The sequence below is a fragment of the Corylus avellana genome, chromosome 2, assembly GCF_965113065.1.
Source record: "Corylus avellana chromosome 2, dhCorAvel1.hap1.2, whole genome shotgun sequence".
Lineage (NCBI taxonomy): Eukaryota > Viridiplantae > Streptophyta > Magnoliopsida > Fagales > Betulaceae > Corylus > Corylus avellana.
Window position 1 is genome coordinate 46,817,694 of NC_142491.1, and position 25,242 is coordinate 46,842,935.

Below are 25,242 nucleotides of genomic sequence, written 5' to 3' on the forward strand. Positions count from 1 at the left end.
TTTATATGAGATTATTTATAAGAAAATACTTCCCATTGGAACCCTTGTTTTTGAATTTCTAAGCCAATAAACAATTCCGCAAAAAAAAAATAATAATAATAAAATAAAATAAAATAAAATAAAAGAGAAATTGAGAGAAATTCGAAGATTTCAAAGCAGTACAAGTGTGTATGTGTATAGATATATATATAAAACACTCGACCAATTCAACCAATCTGTGTGCACTGAGATGCATATAATATATTGTTATGAATGAAGCAAATATGGTCCCCCAACGCCTCTTATTTTGGCCGGGCAAAGACCAAAAATTCACTAAAAGTTAATTTCCCAACAAATAGTAAGACAGAATATCATCAATGATCAAACTGAGATCAATCTCAGGAAAAAAAAAATTAAACAAAATTGATTAGGGAGTAAACCCAAATGTCACAAAATTTCTGCTCAAACCGAGCAACGAATTACAACCTAAGAACCAAAACTGGGGTATCAACTATGGACAGGTATCAAGACTGCATAAATACTATTTGCATGCTATGATATCCACAGAACAAAAACTTGTATGCTTTCAGATCAAGTGGCCTCTCTCTCGCCAAGTCACCAAAATTGCTTCCAGCCTTGAAGAAGTCAAAACTGGATAAAAAGCAACTCCCGCCTATGTCATGAAGTTGCATAATGGTGATGTAGAACATATTTCACAACTTCATAACATGAAATCACAATCCCAACTGATGGGCCTGCACGCCCAACACGGGGACCAACTCCAGTAAAAAGTCCCTTTATCCCTCCATCTCTGTTTCAAGCAAATTTAGAATTCAGGAATTATGTAGGAAAAATCTAATCACTGTATAGCTATAACTACTTTTTTTTTTTAAATAAGTAATTGGCTCTAAGGAGACAGAAAATGAAAGATTCAAACTAATGACATCCGCTTCATTAGACATGGTCTTCAACCGATTGGGCTACCTCTTGGGATTATTGTATAGCCATAAATACTACCAACAGAGAAATATTGTAGGCTTGCATCCTACAGAGAGCAGAATAGCGTCTTTTTTTTTTTTTAATATCAAAAGTGAAAACATCAATCACCATAAGAAATTGTTAAAAGGCAATACCGAGAGAAACCATGTTAATAATGTACATGGTTGTTTAATTATTCGGCTGAAAATGAAATATATGAAATTAATATTTTTAAAACTCCCAAATGTAGGGGGGAGGCATGGACTTCCACAGTCCTTGATACACAACTAGTAAGATAACAGTGTAGGAAATTCAAGGAGTAATTCTGAACACAAACACTAGAGAATGGAGACCCACAGAAAAAATCAGACAACTAGAAGACATTTATCCTAAAACTTACGGAAATTCCCAACCCTTTTGGCCCCACTCTATAATAATCTTTAGCAAGTACAAGACGGTATTCCCAGTTTAAACACACCCCGGGTAGGAATTATTATAAGATTGATTGCGGCGCTCGACCATGGATTTGATTTAGCACTCTGCCTATGTTATAGAAAACCTAACAGCATTTCTCAACATTGCAAATTCTTGATGATATATATGGGTGAAACTTTTTTAACCTCATGTCTCATCATCATAAATTTTTTATTGCAAAAAAAGATATGAACTGTATAATTATATAAAGTAGCAGTGCTATACCTCCAAATCTCCAAAAGCGTTTGCCTTGTTGTCATTCTTAATTGCCTGACTGGATCATTCTGAAAATTTCAGGAAAAAGAAAGAAGGAAAAGACAACACACGTATATAAGTAAATATGGTAACAATTGAACCCAAACACACCATCCCACCACTAAAATTCCTATGACAGCATTGGAACTCAAAACCACATAAGTGAACCCCAAAGATATTAAGAGAAAATATCCTAGCAGAAATCAATGCAAGTGTAAATCCCTGCAAACAAAACATAAGAAAGCATAAGTTTCATTCTAAAGAGAAAAACCTCAATCTGTCTTCGAGTTTTCGCAACATCTAGAGGACATGTAGCACCAGCAGCAAGACTTCCTGCAACAAAACCAGCAGAAAAATTTGCCCCAAGGATACTCAATGCATCAGCTTCATCTCCCACCAGACCAAGGAGTTTTCTCCTAATCTGTACAAAGAGAGAACAGACATAATCATCAAAATGTATACACAGAGGTCCCAGTATACATGTAAAAAAACAGTTTAAAAAATAATTTCTTACTGGTTCAAGAGTTGACCAACAGATTGCAGAGAAGGGAACATCTCGAGCAAGCTGAGCTCCCATGCCAGTCCAAAGGACACGGTAGCCTTGAACTGCTAGAAATAGAGAGTATGTCAATCAGAACTGAAATGCATAGGTAAAACAACAAATCATTATGTGCAGTACTGCCAGTATGAAAATAAAGATACATAATGAGTAGAGTCCTTTCTTCTGTTGGTTTCTAATAGTTTGGCCATAACTAGTTCAGTTGATATTTTGTAGAGCGGATTAGGATATTGGATATCAAGCTGTCACTAACTTATACAATCTCAAAAAATAACTCCATCTCAAGGGAGAATAGTAACAAAACAAGCAGTTTGAATCCTTATCAGGACGCATACGTCACAACTAGAGTTATTTTCAAAATATAGTTTTAAGTTAAAGCCTAGACCTCCAAAAAACAAAAATCTGGTATTTTTTATTTGAAACTTCAGAAGTTCCGGAAACAACAAACTTTTGTGCTTGACCAACGTTTAATCTGATCACAAGACCTACGTACCAGACGTCTAGTGGTAATGGAAAACTTTAAAAGAACCAACACCATGGCAGATGGTAAGGGGATTAACTTTTCCAAAATCTATTTTAATATATTTGGCCTTTGGGCCATTATACAGAGTCAAAATACAAGGGAACAAGCACAATTCTTTTGTGTTAACAGAAACTTTCCAATCATGCCAAGTTTAGTACCATAAGCACAAGAAAAGTCAACTTACAGTTGCTTTGAACACTAGTGCTCTGGACATGTGAGATGATCCCAAGAAGAGTCTTCCAGACTCCATGAGGCTTCATACCAGTTTGGGTCACATTAAATGCCTATTATCAAAACAATGAAAAGATAAGAAGCCAACACAAATGGAATTAATCATGTACACAAATAATTCCAACAAATGTCATACAATTCAAGAAAACAAAGACAAACTTGTAAAAATTATTGCATTCCAATCTCACTGTTAACTGATATGCATTAAATAAAAGCTTTCAAAAAATTCTAAGAAAGGCCCAAATAACATCCCAACACTTCAAATGAATGTTCAAACTACCTGCATGCGAGTTCTAGCCAGTTCAATAGGGTAACAAGTTGCACAAGCTAAAGAGCGTGCCAATGAGCCTGCAACTAAGGGGACATATGGAGTCGCACTTGGAACATGCTGTCCAGTAACTTCCTCTAACCGATTGCGGAATATGTCATAGCAAGGCAGGTAGATTCCCACCTGGTTTTGAAAGGAAGAAAAGGAAAATTAGTACATCTCAATTAAAGCATACTCAATACAGAGTTTTGTACACCCAGCAAATTCCAGCAATGCAATCCTCCCCCAACCCCCCCAAAAAAACATCATAAAATAGGAACTTACTGTTGGTACAGCAAGTGCCAGACCTGCATTTGTGCCTCTCCATAGCCTGGCAAATCCTTCCTGCAAAAAGTACCCTCCCATTAAACCATTGCAGTTATAATCTACAGAGACCACCAAGATGAGCACTTAAACAGCAGAAAGAACTGATTACATTCTGAAACACAAATTAAAATGTGTTTACATCATTATAGAACAATATTTAGTGCCTACAAGTTTCAAACTCTCAATGTTGAAAGAAAAATCATGCCAGCATCTAAACCCAGCAGTTGCATCAGACCAGGAAATGTATATACAAGCACAATATATCCTCATGAAGCATTAAAGCAAAAGACATGAATCAAAACGCATTTTTTAATGCAGCAAGAGCACCATTCTCCCTCTAACAAAATACATTTTTAACTACATGCTCAATAATTACAAATCCACTAACCTGACGAATAATTTTGTAGAAGACGTCTAGTGTTCCTTTGTATTGAAAACAATCAGGAGGACATATGGACACGGTACCATGGATTCCAGCACGTGCGCAAGACGGAGAACATCTTAGATCGGCAAACATCTGCGCTAACACATGGCACAGGAAAACTTAATGTATTGATGGTTGATGATAAACTTAATCAAAACAACAATGCTACCAAGATGGTCAAGAAAGAAGCAAGCTTTATGTAAGAATGTTAATGTCAAAAAGATATGACATAACCACTAGTAAAGGAGGGTCTACTAACATCTGGGTAATTCTTTCCCTTAAGACCACACCACGGTTTGAAGACCCCCAAACCCCAGAAGAAAATTAGAATAAAGGATACACATGAAAAGAAAGCTGCATTGATGTTAAATGCCATTTATAATTACAATGGAACAATATTTTTTAAGGAGTGCCCAATCCCCCAAAAATTACAACTATCGGTCTGTTTAGGTAACTGAAGAAACTCTAGCTACTCAATTTTAAGCTAGAACATCAACAGAGATATCGACAATATTTTAGAATAAGTTTTAAGTTTTTAATTTAGCCATCGAACAAAAAAGCTCTAATGCTTACCGTTCTTGGTCCAAAATATGACATGCGACTAATGAGATTACTTAGCGGATGAGAGTAAGCAACCCCTGCAGCCTGCGCCTGCAATCTTGTCTGACAGACAGAAGAGAACATTGTTTTAGACTTTAAAATACACAATTTCTTAACAACAAAAAAAGGAACAAACTTTCGCTAATGGACCAAATCAAAAGCATATCAATGGAAAACGGCACTACATCAAGTAAAACAAATCCAGTACACACTAAAAGTTTTTCCTTAACCACAACATAGTGAAATCATCACCGTGTACGCAAAGAATTACACCACACTTATAATAAGGGTGCGTTTAGGATTGCGATTTCGCAAGAATAATCTGTATTTTTAAAAGATATCGCAAAACATAAAGCGTTTGGCATTGCGATTTAAAAAGCACTTAATTTAAAATAGGAAAAAAATCTGCGATTTCAATAAGCAAGCTAGATGATGCTTATTTGAAAAAGTGCGAATTTAAACCAAAATCATGAATTCACATAACAAATATTTAATAAAAAAGTACTTTTTAATATGTTTTACCAAACGACTTTACGATTTTAAAAAGTAGCGATTTCAAGAACGCTATTTTTAAAATCGTACTTATTGAAACCGCAATCCCAAACGGACCATAAGAAGAATATAGTTATGCTCTTCCTTTCAATAATCATATACAAAGAAAAAACAAACTGAACCTCTAATTAAAAAAAAAAAAAAACAAACACAAAAGCCATATATTACATAGTCAAACACCAACGCTTCCATTACCCAAAACCTAATATTTCCTTTCATTCCCACAGTTCCTCACCAAACAAATATAAAATCAACCAAAAACCAATACATAAATAATTTACACACACACACATTGATTTTCTTTTTATTTGTTGTATTTTTACCTTGACAACGTCAAGAGGATTAACGATTATAGCGGACAGAAAGGCGGCGCCGGCGGCGGATAGAGCTCGCTCAGTGACCCCCAAATCCCCATCCGAACTACTGTTGCTTGAAGGCTGGGCCTGCGGAGCACCGAATCTCAGCCCTTCTCTGTCCACCGTCGTTTCCATCACCACCGCCGAATCGTGCCCGTCCCTCGTGTTCATCCACGGATTTTGGCTTCGTTCCGACTCCACCATCCCCTCTCTGCTACTCTCTTAAGAACTTTCTAGAATTGATTTCGAGAGCCAAAAAAACAAAACAAAACAATTAAAAAAAAAAACCAATTTTTTTTAGGAAACAAAAGTTGATAGAAGCGAATATGGAAAATCCATTGATCACTAAACGGTTTTCTGATTTCAGCTTATATCGAAATAAAAAATAAAAGAAAGGCTTTTTAATTTCCCGGTTCCTTGGAGAAGGGGAAATAGGGAGCCAAGAAAAACGCTTACCAGAAAGAGAGCGAGAGAAGCGTGTCTTTCCCTGCCTGTGTGTACTTGGTGAGGCCACGTTTGTTGACACTACGAAAGCGACTATGCTCGGCTTAGAAAGTAAGGAAACACTTCTGGAAGCACCATAAAAGTCAAGTCCGCCCGCTGTTAGACTTGGAAACCACAAAAGTGTTTTTTGCTTATTGTGAAAACAAACAGGGCCTTATCTTCGGCCGTTGGGCTTCTAGGGCTTTCTACAGTGCTTAAGCCGAGGCGCGAGACTCGGGGTGGAAATAAAGAGCAAATTGTAGAATAAAAAAAGGAAATTCTCCTTCATAATTTTTTTTTTAAAAAAAAATAGGATAAGTTGACATCTTCATATTATTCAAAAATTATAATTTTTATTTTTTATATTTAGTGATAGAAGTGTGGAAGACTCGACACCACTCCTTATCCACTTTTATTTTTCAGTTTTTAAGGATGAGATTGTTTACACACTCATATGGGCGGTGTCCATGACCTCACAAAATGATAGATTTTGCTTGATGAATTTACTTTATGATCCTTTTAATCATTTACAACAAAAATTTTCCAAATACGAAATGTTAGGCTTACCATATTTAAGAAAATATATGTCAATCTTTAGATTGATTATAGCATTAATTTATTTCCTTTTGAAGCCTTATCTCTTACTATTATAAAGAGGGTTCGAGTTGTATATAGGGTTAAATACAAAATTAGTCAACGTATTTTTGGTGTGTATTGAATTAGTCATTGAGTTATCAAAAGTGATAAAATTAGTCCTTAGGCTTTCTCAAACACCATACTCTAAGGCTATGAAACTTGCAATATGAAGAAACAAGCAATTTTGGTGTGTATTGAATTAGTCATTAGGTTATCAAAAGTGATAAAATTAGTCCTTATGATTTCTCGAACGCCGTACTCTAAGGTTATGGAACTTGCAATAAGAAGAAACAAGCAAGGATGACCTCATCAGGTGTGCCAACGGGAGAACACTCTGATGCTTAAGTTAATATTTTTTTAGAATGCATGAAATATTTTTTATGCCTCTCAATAACTTGTTTTCTTCAATTCACACGCTCACTTTTCTGTACTTGGCCTTGCCAAGTGTTTAGTTACTAAATCTGATGAATCATATCTCATGTCGTGCCTTGCATCTTGTTGTGATAAAGTTCTAGCTAGCAAGGCAATGACGTCAAATTAAATGCCACTTGCTACTGTTGCAGGGTGATAAGGGCATGGCACATGCATTAATCAGAGTGAAATGTTGATTGATACTCTGACTGAGGTGGGGTTTGTCTAGGGGTATTCATGCGGTTTTTATTAACCGCACTAACCGCTAAGCGATTAACGGGTTTTTGAAAACTGCTAACCGCTTTTTTAATATAATATATATAATATTATATTTTTATTACATATAATATAGAAGTGCAAAACGACATAGTTTTGCACTTCTATATATTCATCTTATCCTGATGAGTGATGATTTTCATATAACTTTTTTTTTTTTTTTTTTGGTTGATCTGATAGCATTTGGGCTTTTTTAGGTACTCTTTACATATTTTTTATATGGGCTCATTTTGGAGCAAGCTCAATGTAGTATATCGTAACCTATATGCTTGTTAAATAGTGCATATTTTGATGCCAAAAAGGCACATAAAAGGCCAAAAAAGACAAAATAAGCCCAAAACTAAAAATTGGACCAAAAGGAAAGAAAAAAAAAAGTTGGAAAAAAACCTTTAAAATGAGCCCAAAAAAAGCCTAATTCTAAAATTCGACTAAAAAAGAAAGCAAAAAAAAAAAAGCCCAAAAAAGCGGTTAGTAAAAAAAGCTGTTAGTGGAAACAGTAAGTAATGTACTAACCGCTTAAGCGGTTGCGGTTAGCAATTTTAGTCACTAACCACTAACCGCAACCGCATGATCACTCCTAGGTTTGTCAGACCTTTATGCCATGATTCCATGTTAAGGAAGCAGAATAACCCTCCCAAGTTTAACAAGTATATATCCATTGTTGGGCTTTTCAAGGGTCTAATTGGGCTAGGTTTCATCACAATGTGGGCCATCGAATGCCGCTCATTGGCTTTATCTCGAACTAGGGGGCCTACGACTAAGAAGGGATTATTCTTGGGCACACCACATGCTGAACACAATAGGAAAATTTGCCTGGAAGTGAAAATTATATGCATGTACATTTTTTTTTTTTTAAAGCATACCTCCTTCAAAAATGTTCTCGTGCTGGGAAATTGGGCAAGTAAAAACAGACTAGTCTTTTGGTTTGTCTGTTTAATGAATATTAATTAGTAGGATTTCATCGTTTCAAAAAAAAAATTAGTAGGATTTCATGAATATCTGATATGTCACTTTCTAAATGATAAACACAAGATTCTTTGGCCATTTCCATACTTGTTGAGTAACGATGCCAACAACGTGGACAACTAAATGTTGATGAGGCTTTAATCACTAATTAGCGGACGAGGCCAAAGCATACAACTTTGATTGAAAATTACAAGGCAAAGACAAGGACTTACAAGTTTCAACAATTAACGCAAGGATCTATGCCCATTAATTGTGTAACAAGGCAAAGATTTTAACTTGACATGTTCCCATGCACCAAAAATCATCCATAACCAAAATTTCCCGTTTCATTTGCAAAATCGTGTAATTAAATTCAATGAGAACACAAAAAAATTTGTTGAAATGTTAATTAAATAATTAAATCAATCATTTCTTACGTATTAATTTAAACGTTTTTGGAACATTGATTGAGCGATGCATTTTATTTTATTTTTGACATGTCCACACAAGGGAAGATGGAAGAGGGATTCGAACTAGTGACGTCTGCTTCATGAAGCGTGGTTTACAGCCGATTGAGCTACTATTTTCAATTTCTTATGACAAGACAAATTGGTACAAATAGGTTCAAATAATATATATATATTTTTTGTTCAAAAAAAGGAAAGATCCATTCATCTTCCAAATACGTAGCTAGCTAGCAAGAACGATCCGTACAATGGCTTTCGGCTAGCTAATCTGCTAATGGCTGACTCATGATCAACTAATGAAACAGCATACTAGATATGTGTTAAATTTGTCTTTATATATGTGTATATCAGTATATGAGGCATATCCTTAATTCTATCTATGGAAATAGAATATCCATTATATTCCTTTGTTAATTTCTTGTCGGTCGATTCTCCCAAAACTTAGGTTTAAACGTTTGTCGCTTAACTCTCATTTACTTTCTACACCAACTATAAAATGATGATCAGGAAGGCAGACTATGTAGAATTACACAAGCAGGAAAATAATTAAAGCAGTTAACCCAGAAAAATGGCGATAGCTGTGCTGGAAGCCCTTAACTCAGCCCGCACACAATGGTACCACATCACCGCCATCGTGATTGCCGGAATGGGGTTCTTCACCGATGCATACAACCTTTTCTGCATCTCAACGGTCACAAAACTCTTAGGCCGCCTGTACTACTACGACCCTAGCTCAAACAATCCCGGAAAGCTCCCCCAAAATGTCAACAACGCTGTAACTGGTGTTGCCTTGGTTGGTACTCTAATGGGCCAACTTTTCTTCGGCTGGCTCAGCGACAAACTTGGCCGTAAAAGGGTTTATGGCGTCACTTTAATTCTCATGGTCGTCTGCGCCATATGCTCCGGATTTTCTTTCGGCGCAAGCGCAAAATCCGTAATGACAACGCTTTGTTTCTTTAGATTTTGGCTAGGCTTCGGCATCGGAGGAGACTATCCCCTCTCCGCCACCATCATGTCCGAGTACGCCGACAAAAAAACTCGTGGAGCATTCATCGCCGCGGTTTTCGCGATGCAGGGCGTGGGAATTATATTCGCCGGCCTAGTTTCCATGACACTTCCATACATCTTCCTAACAATGTACCACACCCCAAAATTCAGTGAAAATCACCTCTTTTCCACGCAACCGGAGGGGGATTATCTCTGGCGGATTGTGCTTATGCTAGGAGCCCTTCCGGCACTCTTGACCTACTACTGGCGAATGAAAATGCCGGAAACCGGTCGGTACACCGCCTTAATCGAAGGGAACGCAAAAGAAGCGGCTGCCGATATGGGTAGTGTTCTTGAACTTGAAATCCAAGCAGAACAAGACAAGTTGTCACACTTCAAAGCTGCAAATGCTACGGATTGATGTCCAATGAGTTCGTTCGACGGCACGGGCGTCATCTAATAGGCACAATGAGCACATGGTTCTTGCTGGACATAGCCTTCTACAGCCAAAACCTTACCCAGAAGGATATTTTCCCGTTAATGAATTTAACTGACAAAGCTAGTAACATTAATGCTCTCCGAGAAACGTCTGAGACCTCGCGTGCCATGTTTGTCATCGCATTGTTGGGTACCTTCCCCGGTTACTGGTTTACCGTGGCCTTCATCGAGAAGCTTGGCCGATTCATCATCCAGCTCGTCGGCTTCTTAATGATGTCTGCCTTCATGCTTATCATAGGGCTCAAATATAGCTACCTCAAGGAAAAGCCACATGTCCCCATCTTCGCGGTTTTATATGGGCTAACGTTTTTCTTTGCAAATTTTGGGCCAAACAGCACCACCTTCGTGCTTCCAGCAGAGTTGTTCCCAACCAGAGTGAGGTCCACGTGTCATGCTATGAGCGCAGCAGCCGGGAAGGCCGGGGCAATGGTTGCGGCATTTGGGGTACAGAGTTATACTTTGGATGGTGACGACCGAAAGATTAGGAAGGCCATGTTGTTTATGGCATTCACCAACATGTTAGGGTTTTTCTTCACATTCTTAGTGTCCGAGACCAAAGGGCGGTCTTTAGAGGAGATATCCGGTGAGGATTGTGGCGGCACCGGCAACGACACAAAGACTACGACGGCAGAAAATCATGCGGAGGCTTAATTTGTGAAGGATAAATTTGGTCGGTAATATTTATAAAATAAAAATTAAAAAGTAAACGTGACAAGTCAAATTAAATAATAAAGCTGAATTTGTCTTTGTGTTCTTTCTTTTTCTTTTTCTTTCTCTTTTGTGTGTTTTATTTTTTAATCTTTCCCCTGTAATATTAGTGGAATGTAGGCCTGATGTGGTTGAATATGAAAGTTCAAAGGTTTTTCCTACACATGTAGAATAAATTATTTGCCATTTTTGTCTTCTTTTCCTCTTTATATAAAGCAAAACCATAAATTACTAGGAGCTACGAGAAGAACAAGAAAGCAGAACCAATATATATATATATATATATATATATATATATATATATATATATATGTTAGCCGATGTGAGACGGAGCTCACAAAATGATTTAATTTTGGCTCTAATCCAAAAAACAATCTAATGACAAAGGCTAGCTCCATCAAGAAAGTGACCTAGAAGAGAGCCGAGAATTAATTTCTTGGTAGATTCAGTAGACAATAATAGCGACAAGAATCAATTTGGCAAATTTTTTTTTTTTCCTTTTTTGAGTGGAAATTCATGATCACTTTTATAAATCAATCAGATAGAATGAGTAATAAGTTCCTCCAGTGACATAAATGAGCCAGCGAACTTCCTTTGTTTGGGATCGGCTAAGTTAAATTTTACTCAAGCTCGAGCCGAGCTTATAATAAGTTGAGCCGAGTCGAGCTTGCATGCTAACTCTTATATTTAATTTAATTTTTTTATTATAAATTTAAACTTTAAGTACTCTTAAACGGTTCAAGAAGGCAGCTTGCATATGAGCATTTACTTAACCTAGCTAGCCGAGTATAGAACCTAAGTCAATACAGCAAGGCATTTGGTTTCAAACAGAGAGAATATGCATAATTTTTTAATAAAAAGATGCTATTATAAAAAAAATATATATTAAATTTGAATATTAATATGAGCAACTATCAATTCGACCCTTATACGAGCTACTTACAAGCCTAATCGAGTCGAGTCGAGCTTGCTTTGTTTAATATTCGAGCCAGTACTTATGTTCACGAAACACCTGATCATTTAATAATAGAATCGAGTACGAGCCGAGTCCGATCTCGCTCGCGAGGACTTTACTCACTTAACACCCCTAGCATGCTCCTCCAAAAAAATCTCATGGATAATCAGGGTACACTCCCCTCCATGTCCTTTCAATCTGTTCCCTAATGACCATTCGAGCGACAGTATGCGCCGCGCTGTTCGCTGCACATCCCACGGCGCGAACCTTCCAGTACTGTGAGAACTCTTGCAGCAAAGTCTTTATGTCCACTGGCCACCAGGTGTCCTATTAATTTGGCAATATTAAGAATACAGGAAATACGCTGAAAAGTACAATTTGACAAAATTCCCGACAAGAATAACTTTTATGGCCTAATAAATACTATATACTATATATCGTAGTATATAGTATATATAAAAAACCATATATAGGATTTTTTTAATGATTTTTTTTTTTTTTAAATCTGATTTTTTAAACCATATAGTGTTTAATTGCCCCTTAGATTTTTTTTTTAAAAAAATTAATGGGCACTTAAACATTCACATGTTCAGTACACTTCAAAAAAGAAAAAAAAGAAAAAAAGAAAAAAAAGTGCATGTTCAATAATGTATTGATGTATAATCTTTAGTATGTCTTTTCGTTAAAAGAGACATGATATATTTTTTTACATGAAAAGTAAGATGGTGATGCGTTTAAATTTTAAAATTAAATTATAAAGAAGAATCCTAGTGTGGGTTATGTGCTAGTTAATATTTATGCCTCAAGTAAATTTGTAGTGTTCTAGCTAGAAATTAAATCTTTTATGATGAAGGCATAACACTTGGAATTGTAAAATTTGCATGGGATCACGTGATAACACATCAAACTCTCAAGATTTGAATTTCCATCGATTGTAAGAGAGTTTGTATGAAATTCACTTGCCTAAATAAGTTTTGGGTAGTCTAACCAGTACCTACTCGAATAGATGGGTGAATTTTAAAGGAATAAAAGTTTTCCCCAAACTCTCAATATTTGAAAACCACAAGTAACTATTAATAATGTTGGAGGATGACATTGATCTTTATGGATTAAGATCCTCTAATTGCTGTGATTGATATCCAAGAATTAAGTCCCATATAGGTTGGGTGAATTTTAAAGGAATCATGTGTCAAGCCTCACATTAATCACGTATCTAAGCGACACGAGACTAAATAAGTAATTTTAAGGAGCTCTAATTATAGCTTGGACTAACTAATTTTTTTCACTTGATAAGTGTTGATATGTATAACAAAATTCTAACTATTTTAATTTGACAATAATGGTAATTGGTACTTGAGAAAATTTACTTGGTAGGATACCCGATGAATTCTAGGGGCATATTCTAGGGGCTAGCTCATGATATTTTTATAACTTTCACTAATATAGGACAAGAAACAATAAAGAAATTTTTAGGATATGTTATTGTAAGTATCTTGGTATAAAATATGCCATCGATTGTGCAGAAATTTTAACTTGGCATGCTTATGCTAGCTAGCTCCAAAAAACATTGAAAACCATAGAGCAAATGATTCCCTGATTAATTAATTAATTAATTAATGAGACAGCATACTAGTAATTAAGTAACAACAGATGAATTCGTCTTTATTTTCATATCCTCGTATGCTTAAATTATTGTATATATATCTAGGCAAATAGAATATCCTTCATATACCATATTTAGTTATCTTCTTGTCGATCCCGCCAAAACCTAGAATTATACGTCCGACATCATTTCACTGTCGTATATATCCTTCAATTCATACACCACCTATACATAAAAAGAGCAAGCCAGAATAAATATATACTGACAACTGAGTACAAAAAGAAGTGAACCAGCAGGCAAATAAAGCAGCCCACAAAGATGGCGTTAGCTGTGCTCGACGCCTTTGACTCTGCCCGCACGCAATGGTATCATGTCACAGCCATCGTAATCGCTGGAATGGGGTTTTTCACCGATGCTTACGACCTTTTCTGCATCTCAACGGTCTCAAAACTGTTGGGCCGCCTTTACTACGCCCCACCTCCACAAGTCCCGGAAAGCTCCCCCATAATGTTAACAACGCTGTAACTGGTGTTGCCCTGGTCGGAACCCTAATGGGGCAACTATTCTTCGGCTGGCTTGGTGATAAACTTGGTCGTAAAAAAGTTTACGGCGTTACTCTAATTCTCATGGTCTTTTGCGCCATATGCTCCGGCTTCTCTTTCGGGAAAAACAAAGAAGCTGTAATCGGAACACTTTGTTTCTTTAGGTTCTGGCTAGGGTTTGGCATCGGTGGAGACTATCCCCTCTCCGCCACCATCATGTCCGAATACGCCAACAAAAAAACTCGTGGGGCATCCATCGCTGCAGTTTTTGCAATGCAGGGCGTGGGGATTATATTTGCCGGGATGGTTTCCATGATATTTTCAAAAATCTTTCTTAGAATGTACGACAACGCCCCAAAATTCAGTGATGATCCCGTGCTTTCAACACAGCCAGAGGCGGATTATCTCTGGCGGATTGTGCTTATGCTAGGAGCCCTTCCGGCAATCTTGACCTACTACTGGCGAATGAAAATGCCCGAAACTGGTCGGTACACAGCCATAATCGAAGGGAACGCCAAACAGGCCGCCGCCGATATGGGTAAAGTTCTTGATCTTGAAATCCAAGCTGAACAAGACAAGTTGTCCAACTTCAAAGCTGCAAACAGCTACGGATTGATGTCCAATGAGTTCTTTCGACGGCACGGGAGTCATCTAATAGGCACAATGAGCACGTGGTTCTTGTTGGACATAGCCTTCTACAGCCAAAACCTTACCCAAAAGGATATTTTCCCGGCAATGGGTTTAACCTCAAAAGATTTCGAGGTTAATGCTCTCGAAGAAGTGTATGAGACCTCGCGTGCCATGTTTGTCGTCGCATTGCTCGGTACCTTCCCCGGTTACTGGTTCACCGTGTTCTTCATCGAGTCCCTGGGCCGGTTCATCATCCAGCTCGTCGGATTCTTCATGATGTCTGCCTTCATGCTTGTCATAGGGCTCAACTATGACTACCTCAAGCTACATGGCAAATATTTCGCGATTTTATACGGGTTGACGTTTTTCTTTGCTAATTTTGGGCCAAACAGCACCACCTTCGTGCTTCCAGCCGAGTTGTTCCCAACCAGGGTGAGGTCCACTTGTCATGCTATGAGTGCAGCAGCTGGGAAGGCCGGGGCAATGGTTGCGGCATTTGGGATACAAAACTATACTTTGGATGGTAAATCAAATAAGATTAAGAAGGCCATGATCATTTTGGCGGTCACCAACATGTTAGGATTTTTATGCACATTCTTAGTGCATGTCCGAGACAAAAGGGCGGTCTTTGGAGGAGATATCGGGAGAGTATGGTGTCGGCGCCGACAATGACACAGGGGGCTCCGCCGCTAGAACCTCGGTGTCTAGGACTACAAGAAATCACACGGAGGCGATGTGATGGTGATAATTAAATTTGGTCTGGTATATATATATAAAAGATGAGCATATATAAGTAAGCAAAAGTTTTTGCTTTTATATCTACATATATGCGTGTGTCCTACCAATAAGAGCCGCTAAATGTTGTGGATCTGTGAATTTAAAAGGAGCTAAAGGTTCCCTTCTCGATCCTTTTTGCTTTGTGTATTTTGTTTTATAATATCTCCAGTCTCCACTGTAATAGTGAAAAGTAGACATTATATTGTATACTATTTGAATGTGAAATGTTTTAATTTCCTACTTCATAGAATTTTTTTTTTTTTGGTATAATGTTTCATTGGCAAACTTTCTAACTTGAAGTCCAGATGGTTGAGGAAGAAAATCAAATGGCCCAAGTGTAACAGCATCAGGAACTCATCAGCTTCAAAAAAAAATAAACATAAGAAATCCTATAACAAATCCATCCTGAGGTTTGGATTTGTTATTCTCTCTTATTCTCTCTACAAACACAAATATACAATTTAAAAATGACTAAAGCGCACTTTTGGCAAAAGTTAAAAAATAATTTTTATTTTTATTTTTTTTAAATTTAAAAGTTTTATTTCTTAAACGCAATCTCAAACAGACTCTTAGACAAATAAGCTCAACTTGGATCCTTTTATATTTAAACAGAGAAATGCTAGAGTTTCTTGATCATGATCACTTCCTTCATAATCATAGAACAACTATAAAGCTCGCGAGAATAGAATTAATACAAACCTTGATCAGCGATTAACCATCAAATGATGATAGGTCTCATAGGACTAAGCATCCACCTCATCATCATGGGTTAAGACATGAGTGGTAGTTCTTAGTTTCAATTGTTAACTTTATCATTTAATGTCAATATTTGTTAACATGGGTAGTGGGCAGTTTACTTAGATTGTGGGTAGTTATCTTTAGTTATATATGTGGGTAGTTTTCTTTAGTAAAAGTAGTAACTGTTTTGCATTAAGTTTATATATATTTGTGTCATCAGAGTAGGAAAGTAGAGAAGAAAGTGTTTGTGTTGTGGTATTCGTCTAGCCCTAAGTGAAGATTTGTATTGTGGTTATTCCTACCGCAAGTGGAGATTATCAATTTATCTTATTGACTTTGACTGGGACCTCTCAATTGGTATCAGAGCCATCATATCCAAACCTCCATCCTTCCAAACAATCTTACATCTTAGCCATGATCGTGTGGGAAGAAATTGAAGCGATCTTTGATAAGATAGAGGAAAGGCACTGTGAATTCCAGCTTCGATTTTCCCAGCCCTTCTATTCACTCACCGAAAAATTGCCCAAAATTAGCCGTTCCAGAAACCACTGCACTCGCCGCCAAACAGCCACATATATACCGCCGCTCCACCCATTCCGCTACACCGATGGATTTTGCACTGCAGCACAATCGTCTCCCCGTTCTAGTTCCACATCTTCCTTTGTGGCTCAACAATTGCAAAAAGAAGATGATGTACTTTCTTCATTTGGCTCGGAACCAACCCCAAAAAAAAAAAAAGTCGACAACGATCCCTTCAATAGTAGATGCACCTTTCGTCATAGCAGTTACCGCACCAATTTCTGCACATCAACCTTGCGAACAAGGTTCATCTTCAAGGGAGGGTGAATGATAGGTCTCATAGGACTCAACATCCACCTCATCATCATGGGTTAAAACATGGGTGGTAGTTCTTAGCTTCAATTGTTAACTTTATCCTTTAATGTCAAAATTTGTTAACATGGGTAGTGAGTAGTTTTCTTTAGAAAAAGTAGTAACTGTTGTTGTATTAAGTTTATATATATTTGTGTCATTAGAATAGGAAAGTAGAGAAGAAAGCGTTTGAATTGTGGTATTCCTCTAGTCCTAAGTGGAGATTTGTATTGTAGCTACTCCCACCCCATGCCATGTGGAGATTATCAATTTATCTTATTTACTCTTACTGGGACCTATCAATAGGTATGTTACAATCCTAGTGCCTCGCATGCCTTAAGTCTAATCGTAACCATGGGTATATAAGCTCTTGGGCATCTGGCCTTTCTTTGTAATTAAGCCGGTTTTCAAGAGTGAGTTCTACCTAAGGTTTGTATCATTTGGTATCAGAGCTAGCCACCATGTCGAGGGGTTTGGGTCACGAAGGGGGTGACCTATGGGCTAGATTAAAATACTGACGGGTGAGTGAAGCCTCCAAAAGAGAAAGGGCTACTATCGGGTCAGTGTCAATAGAGTGGGCTGCCGTGAACGTTGGCCACGGAAGTGTGGTGGTATGTTACGATCCTAGTGTCCCACATGGCTTAAGTTTAATCGTAACTATGAGTATATAAGCTCTTGGACACCTTTCTCTTGTAAGCCGATTTTCAAGGATGAGTTCTACCCAAAGTAAAATGATGCACAATTTTTAAAAAAAATTAATGGCCTTGACGGGCGGTGCTGGAGTCCCTCAACGGTGCTACAGTCTCAAAATTCTGGGGCGGCGTCTTTTACATCTTCGACGCTAGCAAAGGAAATACCAGAACATTCTCCGATGGTTTTTACAACACTGTGGTTGGTGTCGCCCTACTTGTTACCCAAATAGGCCAACTACTCTTCTGGTGGGTTGGTGACAGAATTGGCCGTAAAAAGGCCTACGGCGTCACTCTAATTCTCATGGCCGTTTGCTCCATATGCTCCGGCGCCCTGTCGTTTTTCCTTGCAATCGAAAAATCTGTAATGGGAGCACTTTGTTTCTTTAGGTTTTGGCTAGGATTTGGTATTGGAGGAGACCATCCCCTCTCCGCCATGATCATGTCCCAATACGCTAACAAACAAACTCGTGGGGCATTCGTCGCCGCAGTTTTTGCAATGCAAGGAGTGGGAATTATATTTGCGGGGATTGTTTCATTAATCTTCCTCAAGAGGTACTTCCAATATTCATCTTCCTCAACAGTCCCATAAATTTTATTTTATAATATGTCGTCCGTAATAGTGAAATGGAAGCATTGTACAATACGTGAATGTGAAATGTTTTTCCTATTAAAAAAAATATACATTCAAGTGTTTTTTTTTTTTTCAATAATGTTTCATTGGCGAGCTTGCTAAATTGAAGTCCAAACAGTTAAGGAAGAAGATCGAATGGCCCAATTACAGCATCAGGAACTCATAAGGCCGGTTCAAAAAAACCTAAGAAATCCTAACAAACGAGGGTTGATTTGTTATTGAATAACATTATTTAGTAGATTATTATACAATTAAAATAAAGTAATAATAATTTTTTATTTTATTTTCCTGTCACATGAAATTGTAAAACAGTTATATATATTATGTCCCCGATTTAAACGATAAATCCAAGATTCTTCGGCCATTTCCTTATAAGAAAGACTGTAGTTCCAAACTTGAGCAACGATACCAACAAGGGTGGACAGCTTAGGATGGATCGGACTCTAATATCTAGACGAGGCCAAAGCCTATAAATTTTAACTAAAATTTACAAGGCAAACGACAAGGACTTGTGATTTTCACTTCTTTATCATTTCCTTTCATAATCATTGAACAATTATAAAATTCGCAAGAATATACGCACCCGGATATGCAAGGTGTTGTTATAAAATTCGCGGGGCTACTTTCATTCATCTTCCTCAAGAGCTACCACGCACGTACGCTGTGGTGATAACAACCGGAGGCCGATTATATGATGTGGCGGATTGTGCTTATACTTGGGGTTCTTCTAGCACTCGTACTCTGTAATATGAGCACATGGGTGTTGTTGAACATAGCCTTTCACAGCCAAAAACAGACCCACAAGGATATATTTCCCGCATTCTGTATAACACGCAAGCACGTCGACTGCCATCTTTATTCAAAAAGTCTTGGAGACCTCAACTGCCATCTTTATTCAATATATAGAAGGCGCCAATGAGAGTTCAAACTTAACTTTGATAGAAATTATGCAAATTTTTTTAATTAAAATAGCACATATATTTAACTTGTTAAAATAATTTTAAAAGAGCAAAAAGCTTAATCTAGTTCAACCTCGGTGTATGATACCGTTTTCATTAACTTTAAGAGAGACGAGTCCAAAGCATATGGCTCTGTTTGTCAATAGACTCAAAAAAAGCCTTATACTATTTATCTCAAATTTAATTTTCAATATTTTTATTTTTTATATCACATCAATCACATTTTATTACTATTTAAATAAAAAAATAACTACAAAATATTTTTTTTTTTTTTTTTTTCATATCAAACATTCTGACTTTTTTTACACATCAATCAAATCTTGCTATAATTTCTGGTCACTTTCTTATTCCAAGCCATTGGCAAATAGAGCCATAATAGAAGTTATTTTATGGTTAAAATTTATTCCACAAATCTAACCGTACAACGTCATTTAAAATTTTTAAATAATACAGATATTATAAGGTTATTAAATATTAAAATATTAATTAATTAATTAATTTTTATTAAATTAATTCATATTTAATTTTAATTAAATATTTTGCATATTATCCTCCATATTAAGGAGAGTACTAGAATATTAAATTGATGATGCAAAGCTACATTTTGTACAAATTTATTTTTTTTCTCGACATGTTCACACAAAAGAAGAAAAAGAAGAGAGAAAAATATGATCTAATGTCCTCTCCAGCCAATTAAATTAACCTAAATCTAGTTTTTAAGGAGTAGTTCAATCGGTTGTGAATTACGTCTTACTAGTTCTAATTTTCTCTTTCCCTTCCTTGCGTTGACATGTAAAAAAAAAAAAAAAAATTACCCCTAAATCTAATTAACAAATTGGCAGAAGGAAAAAATATGATTCGAATACTCGTTCTACCCGAGCATTAAAAGCTCCAGTCTCCAGATCCATAAACTTCCCGCTTATCTAGCAGCGCCAAAAGTCACAAACGCTTTTAACTTTTAAGTGTGTTTCCGTAAATAAAATAAATGAGACGTGTCATCACGTAGGAGACATTAGACAATCACAGTTATCGGAGAGAGGAATCCAAACAGTTCCTTACTCCTCTAACCGAAAGAAACCAAGCCCTAGAAATTGAGAAATTGAGCACCTTTCCCCTCATGAAATGGGACATGGAGCTGGACGAAATCGAAGCCATCCTCGAGAAGATCTGGGACCTCCACGACAAGCTGAGCGACGCCATCCACTCGATCTCGCGCTCTCACTTCCTCAACTCCGTCAAAGCCCTGAAAAAGCCGTCAGAGAAGAAGAACAGGCCCTATGGTACCAACAATACCAGCAACCTAAACGACGCCGTTGAGGAAAACGGCCGGGCCGGGTTCGTTTTCGTCAAGGATTTCCGGGGCTCCGACGACGACGACAATTCCGCCATTCAGGAGGCCAAGAGCCTCAACGCGATTCGGACCGCGCTCGAGAACCTCGAGGACCAGCTCGAGTTTTTCCACGTGAGTCTCGCTTTGCTTTGCTAGGTCTTGTTTGATTTCTTTCTATGGGATGCGACTGAGTGTCTTTGATTGAGTTACGTGTGTTTTCTTACTGAGAATTTTGGTATTGAGTGGCGCGGAAGCGAATTTGGTATTTTGAGTATTATGTGGTTTTTGTGGAAATTCAGATTTTATTTGATTTTTCTAGGGTTTGTTTTGTTGATGATGTTTGTCGCTGTTTTTTGGTTGGGCTCTGTTTTGGTTCATTAGAAAATTGAGACGAAGGGAAGGAAAAAGGCGTGCGACATTCTGAGTCTCATGCGGTTTTTATGGAAGTTGAGAATTAGCCCGAATTATTTGGCGTCAGTTGCATCTCTAATATTTTTTAAGAATTTCATGCATTTTTGGTTGGCTATGTTCTGTTTGGTTGCTGAGAAATGTAGAGGGAGAGACAGAGAGGAAGAGGAGACTGTACTTGGATAATGGCTTTGTTGAGTTGAGGCATTGTATTCGAACGATTATACTGTAAGATTTAGGCTTAAATGCCCAAAGAAATGAACTTGAGGAAAATGAATATGTAGATGGTTGCATGGGAGAGACATAAAACAAATAGAAATCAACAGGGTATTTTTGTTATGTATTTGTGTTTTGGTTGAGCTCTGTTTGATTAACAAGAAAATTGAGGGAAAAGAGAAGGGAACGAATTGCATCTTTTAAGGAAATTGAAAATTAGCTTGATTTCTTTGAGGTGAGCTGTATATCTTGGGTTTCTTGCTGTTATCTTGTGTTGGGGTTACATTTTGTTCACGTAAGAATGGGGGAGAAGGAAAGGAAATATACCACTCTGTAGTCTGTCCTAAGGTTCTTGTTTTGTATTGGTAGCCAATAACATTGAAGCTCTTATCTCCTCCACTTTCTCAAAACAAATTGTAAACGATTTGTCCTATCAGTGTATTGACACTAATAAGACATTGAAGCTCTAACTGTTGAATGATAAGTAACGTTCTTTTGCAATATTCTAAACTATAACTGGAGTTTTGGTCCTAGAATGGAACCAAACTATGTATACATATGCAGTTAAATTGTTGGGACAGGGCTCTGTGGACATGACTTGTGTCTAGGTGCTAGAGTTTTGATAAAGAAGTTGTCATTTGTCCTGAAACCTTTTACTTTTCATTTTTAGTTTTTCACATGATTTGTTCTCTTTCACAGACTGTTCAAATGCAGCAGCGGGCAGAGAGAGATGCTGCAATTGCCCGATTAGAACAAAGTCGAATTGTTCTTTCAATGAGATTGGCTGACCATCACGGTAAGAAGTACAAAGTCATTGAAGAAGCTCTGGCCTTTGTGGGAGATGTACGTGATGCAGGCCACTTCGTTTCACCTGAAAATCTATACGGTCCACCGTACAGTCCATCTGGTGAGAAATTTGTTACCCATGAAGGGAAGAGATCTAACATAGTGATCAAAGCTCTCATTTCAAGTTTTGATTTCGCAAAGAAATCCCTTAAATTGGACCACATGGGTGGGATACTGGGCAATGCTGCTTTGGTAGCAGTTAGCATGCTTGCATGGCTGCATCTGCATCAGGTTGCTTATAGAGAGCATCCACAGAAGCGAGAAGATAATCTCTACAGCAACAGAAATATGAGGCAAACTTCTTTGCTGGAGGATTCTTCATCAAATAGTCGTTTGAGCCAGTTGGATGTGTTGGCAGGCAGGGGTTGAGGTGAAAATTGAATTCTACGACAGTTGGTCAAATGATGTGAGGCCATGCTGTTATGACTTATGATTTGTTGTTTTTAAGCCTTCTCGCATTAAAGCTTAAAAGGGTTTGGCTATCTAGTTAGGATAATCGTGTGCAATTTGTAGAGTGTCATAGTCGTTTGCATTTTTTTGGCCCTTTTCCACGAGTTTTTTTTGAATTCATTGTGTATATATTATTCCGACTTCTGGCTGAGGTAATCTGTACGTGGATGCCTTCTCTTGCGGTTTCCATATTATTGAATCTCTTATCAATTGACATTTCTAAAAGCACATATAATTGCCCTTTTTCTTGGGCGATTCATTATCACCACAAAGTTGTTGGTTCGTCATACTCAATTTCCAGTGGTCTTTCTCAAACTTCTTTGATTTAGACCGTGTTCTGAATCAAATTTAGAATCACTTCTTTTTTTTTCATGGGTCTAATCATCATATGCTTTAATTACCTCAATCCCTAATTCTCAAGAAAAGAATCCGAACATGACCTATTGTCCTATTGCTTGTATTGTACTCCAATGTAAGAAAAGTGTGAGACAGGCCTCTTGGCTTAGATTCAAATTCACATGACGCCAGGTATGAAATAGGTGCAAAAGATGTTATGGAGCAACTTTTTCGTGTCCACTGTCCGGGGTCATAAGAGATTTGAAATATGTGGCTTATATATTTGTACGCAAAGAATGTCGACGTAGGGCTAAGAATTTTTTATGACTTATAAATTCAATCAAAAAAAAATTAACGGGTTAGGGTTAAAGAGTTTAACTGTTTAATTAAATGAGCCGAGTTATGACTGATTTATATAATCTTTTACTCATGTTTTGACACGATATGATCCAAAACGTAAACAGGAATTGCCACCTCAACGCAGGAGTAAATGAAAGGAAATGAGGCTTTTGAAAGCTTGTAGGCTAATTTCAGATGGGCTGGATATCTAGCAATTTGAGCTTCAGGTTCGAAGATCCCTCTAACTGTCAGCTTTTTTTTAATCCAGTGTAACTGGGCCTTAAACTTTTCCAAACAGTCTAAAATGTTGTGACTTGGGTAGTGATTGATATAGATGGGCCGAAGCTAATTTGGGAGGCGATCCTCTCAAGTCAAGATTGACCCCTCCTTTCAAGTGCCAATAAATTTAGCCTGTGATTTAGCCTGTGCATGGGCCATCCTTTGCGAGACTTCAAGCCTCAATGTGTGACCACGAGGCAATAGCCGCAATACAGATTACAGCCACACACCACGTTGACCTAAAAACAGAGGGGCCAGGAAAAAAAAAAAACAAAGGCCATAAAACCACGTTTCTGTAAACCAAACAAATCTGAACTCGGATAAGCCCGAGTAATTTTGTCTTGCTTTCCACGTTTCTGTCAACCAAATCTGAACTCGGATAAGCCCGAGTAATTTTGTCTTGCTTTTCAGACCATGTTATTAAGATTAGGATGTTTAGTAATTTGCTCTTTAAATTGTTAATAATTCGAACAGTAAATATGAGAAAACTTTTATAAAATTACCTGCTCAAGTAGATAGATAAAATGCCTGAAATCTATTTGACCAGATGGACTTCACAGATGCTTCGTTTCATATTTATTGTCCAAATTGACAACAAAGTATCTTATGCCATCACTATATAACATTTATCCGGACCAAAAAGCTTTTTGTTGGTAGTCTAGTTCGTTATTATATGTCATCCTCCGACCGCATGTTGGATACACAATATTGTGATTGGAAATAGAAAAATGAAAGCGATTACGTAATGGAAAGAAAATTCCAAAATCACAAGACATTAATGGAAAGAATGTCGGAAAGTTTATGTTTCCGTTTATGCCTTTTTGACTCTGCTTAATTTTAATTGTATGTTAAGAGGCAAAAGCCAAAAAAATTGTTTTTTTATTTTTTTATTTTTTGACATGTCCACATAAGGGAAGAGGAGATTTGAACTAGTGACCTTCACTTCATAAAGCGTAGTCCACAGCCGATTGAGCTACTGTTTGGGGACTTAAAAGCCAAAAAGTAGTTTCATAATTTGGGAATAGAATCCTCTCCAATCCATTCTGGGGTGGCGCGTAGTCCACAGCTGATTAAGTTACCCATTGGGGACTTAAAAGCCAAAAAGTAGTCTCATAATTTGGGAACAGGATCCTCTCCAATTCATTCTGGGGTGGCGCGTAGTCTACAGCCGATTGAGCTATCGTTTGAGAACTTAAAAGCCAAAAAGTAGTCTCATAATTTGGGAACAGGATCCTCTCCAATTCATTTTGAGGTGGCCGAAGCCACCCCAGCCCCGAACTGGGGTGCTCTGGCCATCCTAATAGGGTGGCCAACCACTCCCTATTATTTTATTATTTTATTTTATATTATTTTTTTTATTAGTAAGACAGGTATCTTATTATCATTAAAATTTTAGTCATAAACTGAATATTTTTTAGTCTAAAATAGGCTGGAGTAGATCTATTCCCATAATTTGCCTTGTAGGTTAAAAGCCAAAAAGTAGTTGTTTGAACACATAATTAGCCTCATAATTTGCAGCTGTCTAAACCCACTTTCTTTGACTTGCTATTGGATGCCATGGCATGTAGGAAAACACGAACGCAGTTGTCTTTTAGAAGGTGAAAAGACAAGAAGAAAACATACTTCCCCTCTTTGTCCAACTTTTCTTCCCCATTTCACTCATTT

General features: G+C 37.3%; 3 protein-coding genes and 2 pseudogenes across 4 annotated transcripts; 4 read left to right on the plus strand and 1 right to left on the minus strand.

Moving 5' to 3' along the window:
* Window positions 1-205: 205 nt before the first annotated feature.
* On the minus strand, window positions 206-6,151 carry LOC132185468 (mitochondrial carrier protein MTM1). Of its 2 annotated transcripts, none has more exons than XM_059599244.2 (11): window positions 6,022-6,151; window positions 5,533-5,798; window positions 4,631-4,720; window positions 4,022-4,150; window positions 3,592-3,651; window positions 3,280-3,450; window positions 2,953-3,052; window positions 2,201-2,292; window positions 1,958-2,107; window positions 1,657-1,715; window positions 206-790 (listed from the first exon to the last, which is right to left on the minus strand). In XM_059599244.2, the coding sequence occupies exons 2-11, from the start codon at window positions 5,767-5,769 to the stop codon at window positions 658-660; spliced, it is 1,221 nt and encodes a 406-aa protein (XP_059455227.2). In that variant the 5' UTR covers window positions 5,770-5,798; window positions 6,022-6,151; the 3' UTR covers window positions 206-657. The 2 variants fall into 2 exon arrangements, with proteins under 2 accessions (XP_059455227.2, XP_059455223.2); XM_059599240.2 differs by having other exon boundaries at window positions 2,201-2,295.
* Window positions 6,152-8,912: 2,761 nt separating this feature from the next.
* On the plus strand, window positions 8,913-10,919 carry LOC148587812 (low affinity inorganic phosphate transporter 4 pseudogene; annotated as a pseudogene).
* Window positions 9,352-10,191, plus strand: LOC132162019 (Major facilitator superfamily protein). Its single transcript, XM_088512843.1, has one exon. The coding sequence runs from the start codon at window positions 9,352-9,354 to the stop codon at window positions 10,189-10,191; it is 840 nt and encodes a 279-aa protein (XP_088368969.1).
* Window positions 10,920-13,852: 2,933 nt separating the features above from the next.
* LOC132161852 (low affinity inorganic phosphate transporter 4 pseudogene) lies at window positions 13,853-15,445 on the plus strand (annotated as a pseudogene).
* A 4,931-nt stretch (window positions 15,446-20,376) lies between these two features.
* Window positions 20,377-22,810, plus strand: PDV1 (plastid division1). The gene is made up of 2 exons (XM_059578766.2): window positions 20,377-20,835; window positions 22,027-22,810. Exons 1-2 carry the CDS (start codon window positions 20,491-20,493, stop codon window positions 22,540-22,542), a joined length of 861 nt encoding a protein of 286 aa, XP_059434749.2. The 5' UTR covers window positions 20,377-20,490; the 3' UTR covers window positions 22,543-22,810.
* The last annotated feature ends 2,432 nt before the right edge of the window (window positions 22,811-25,242 follow it).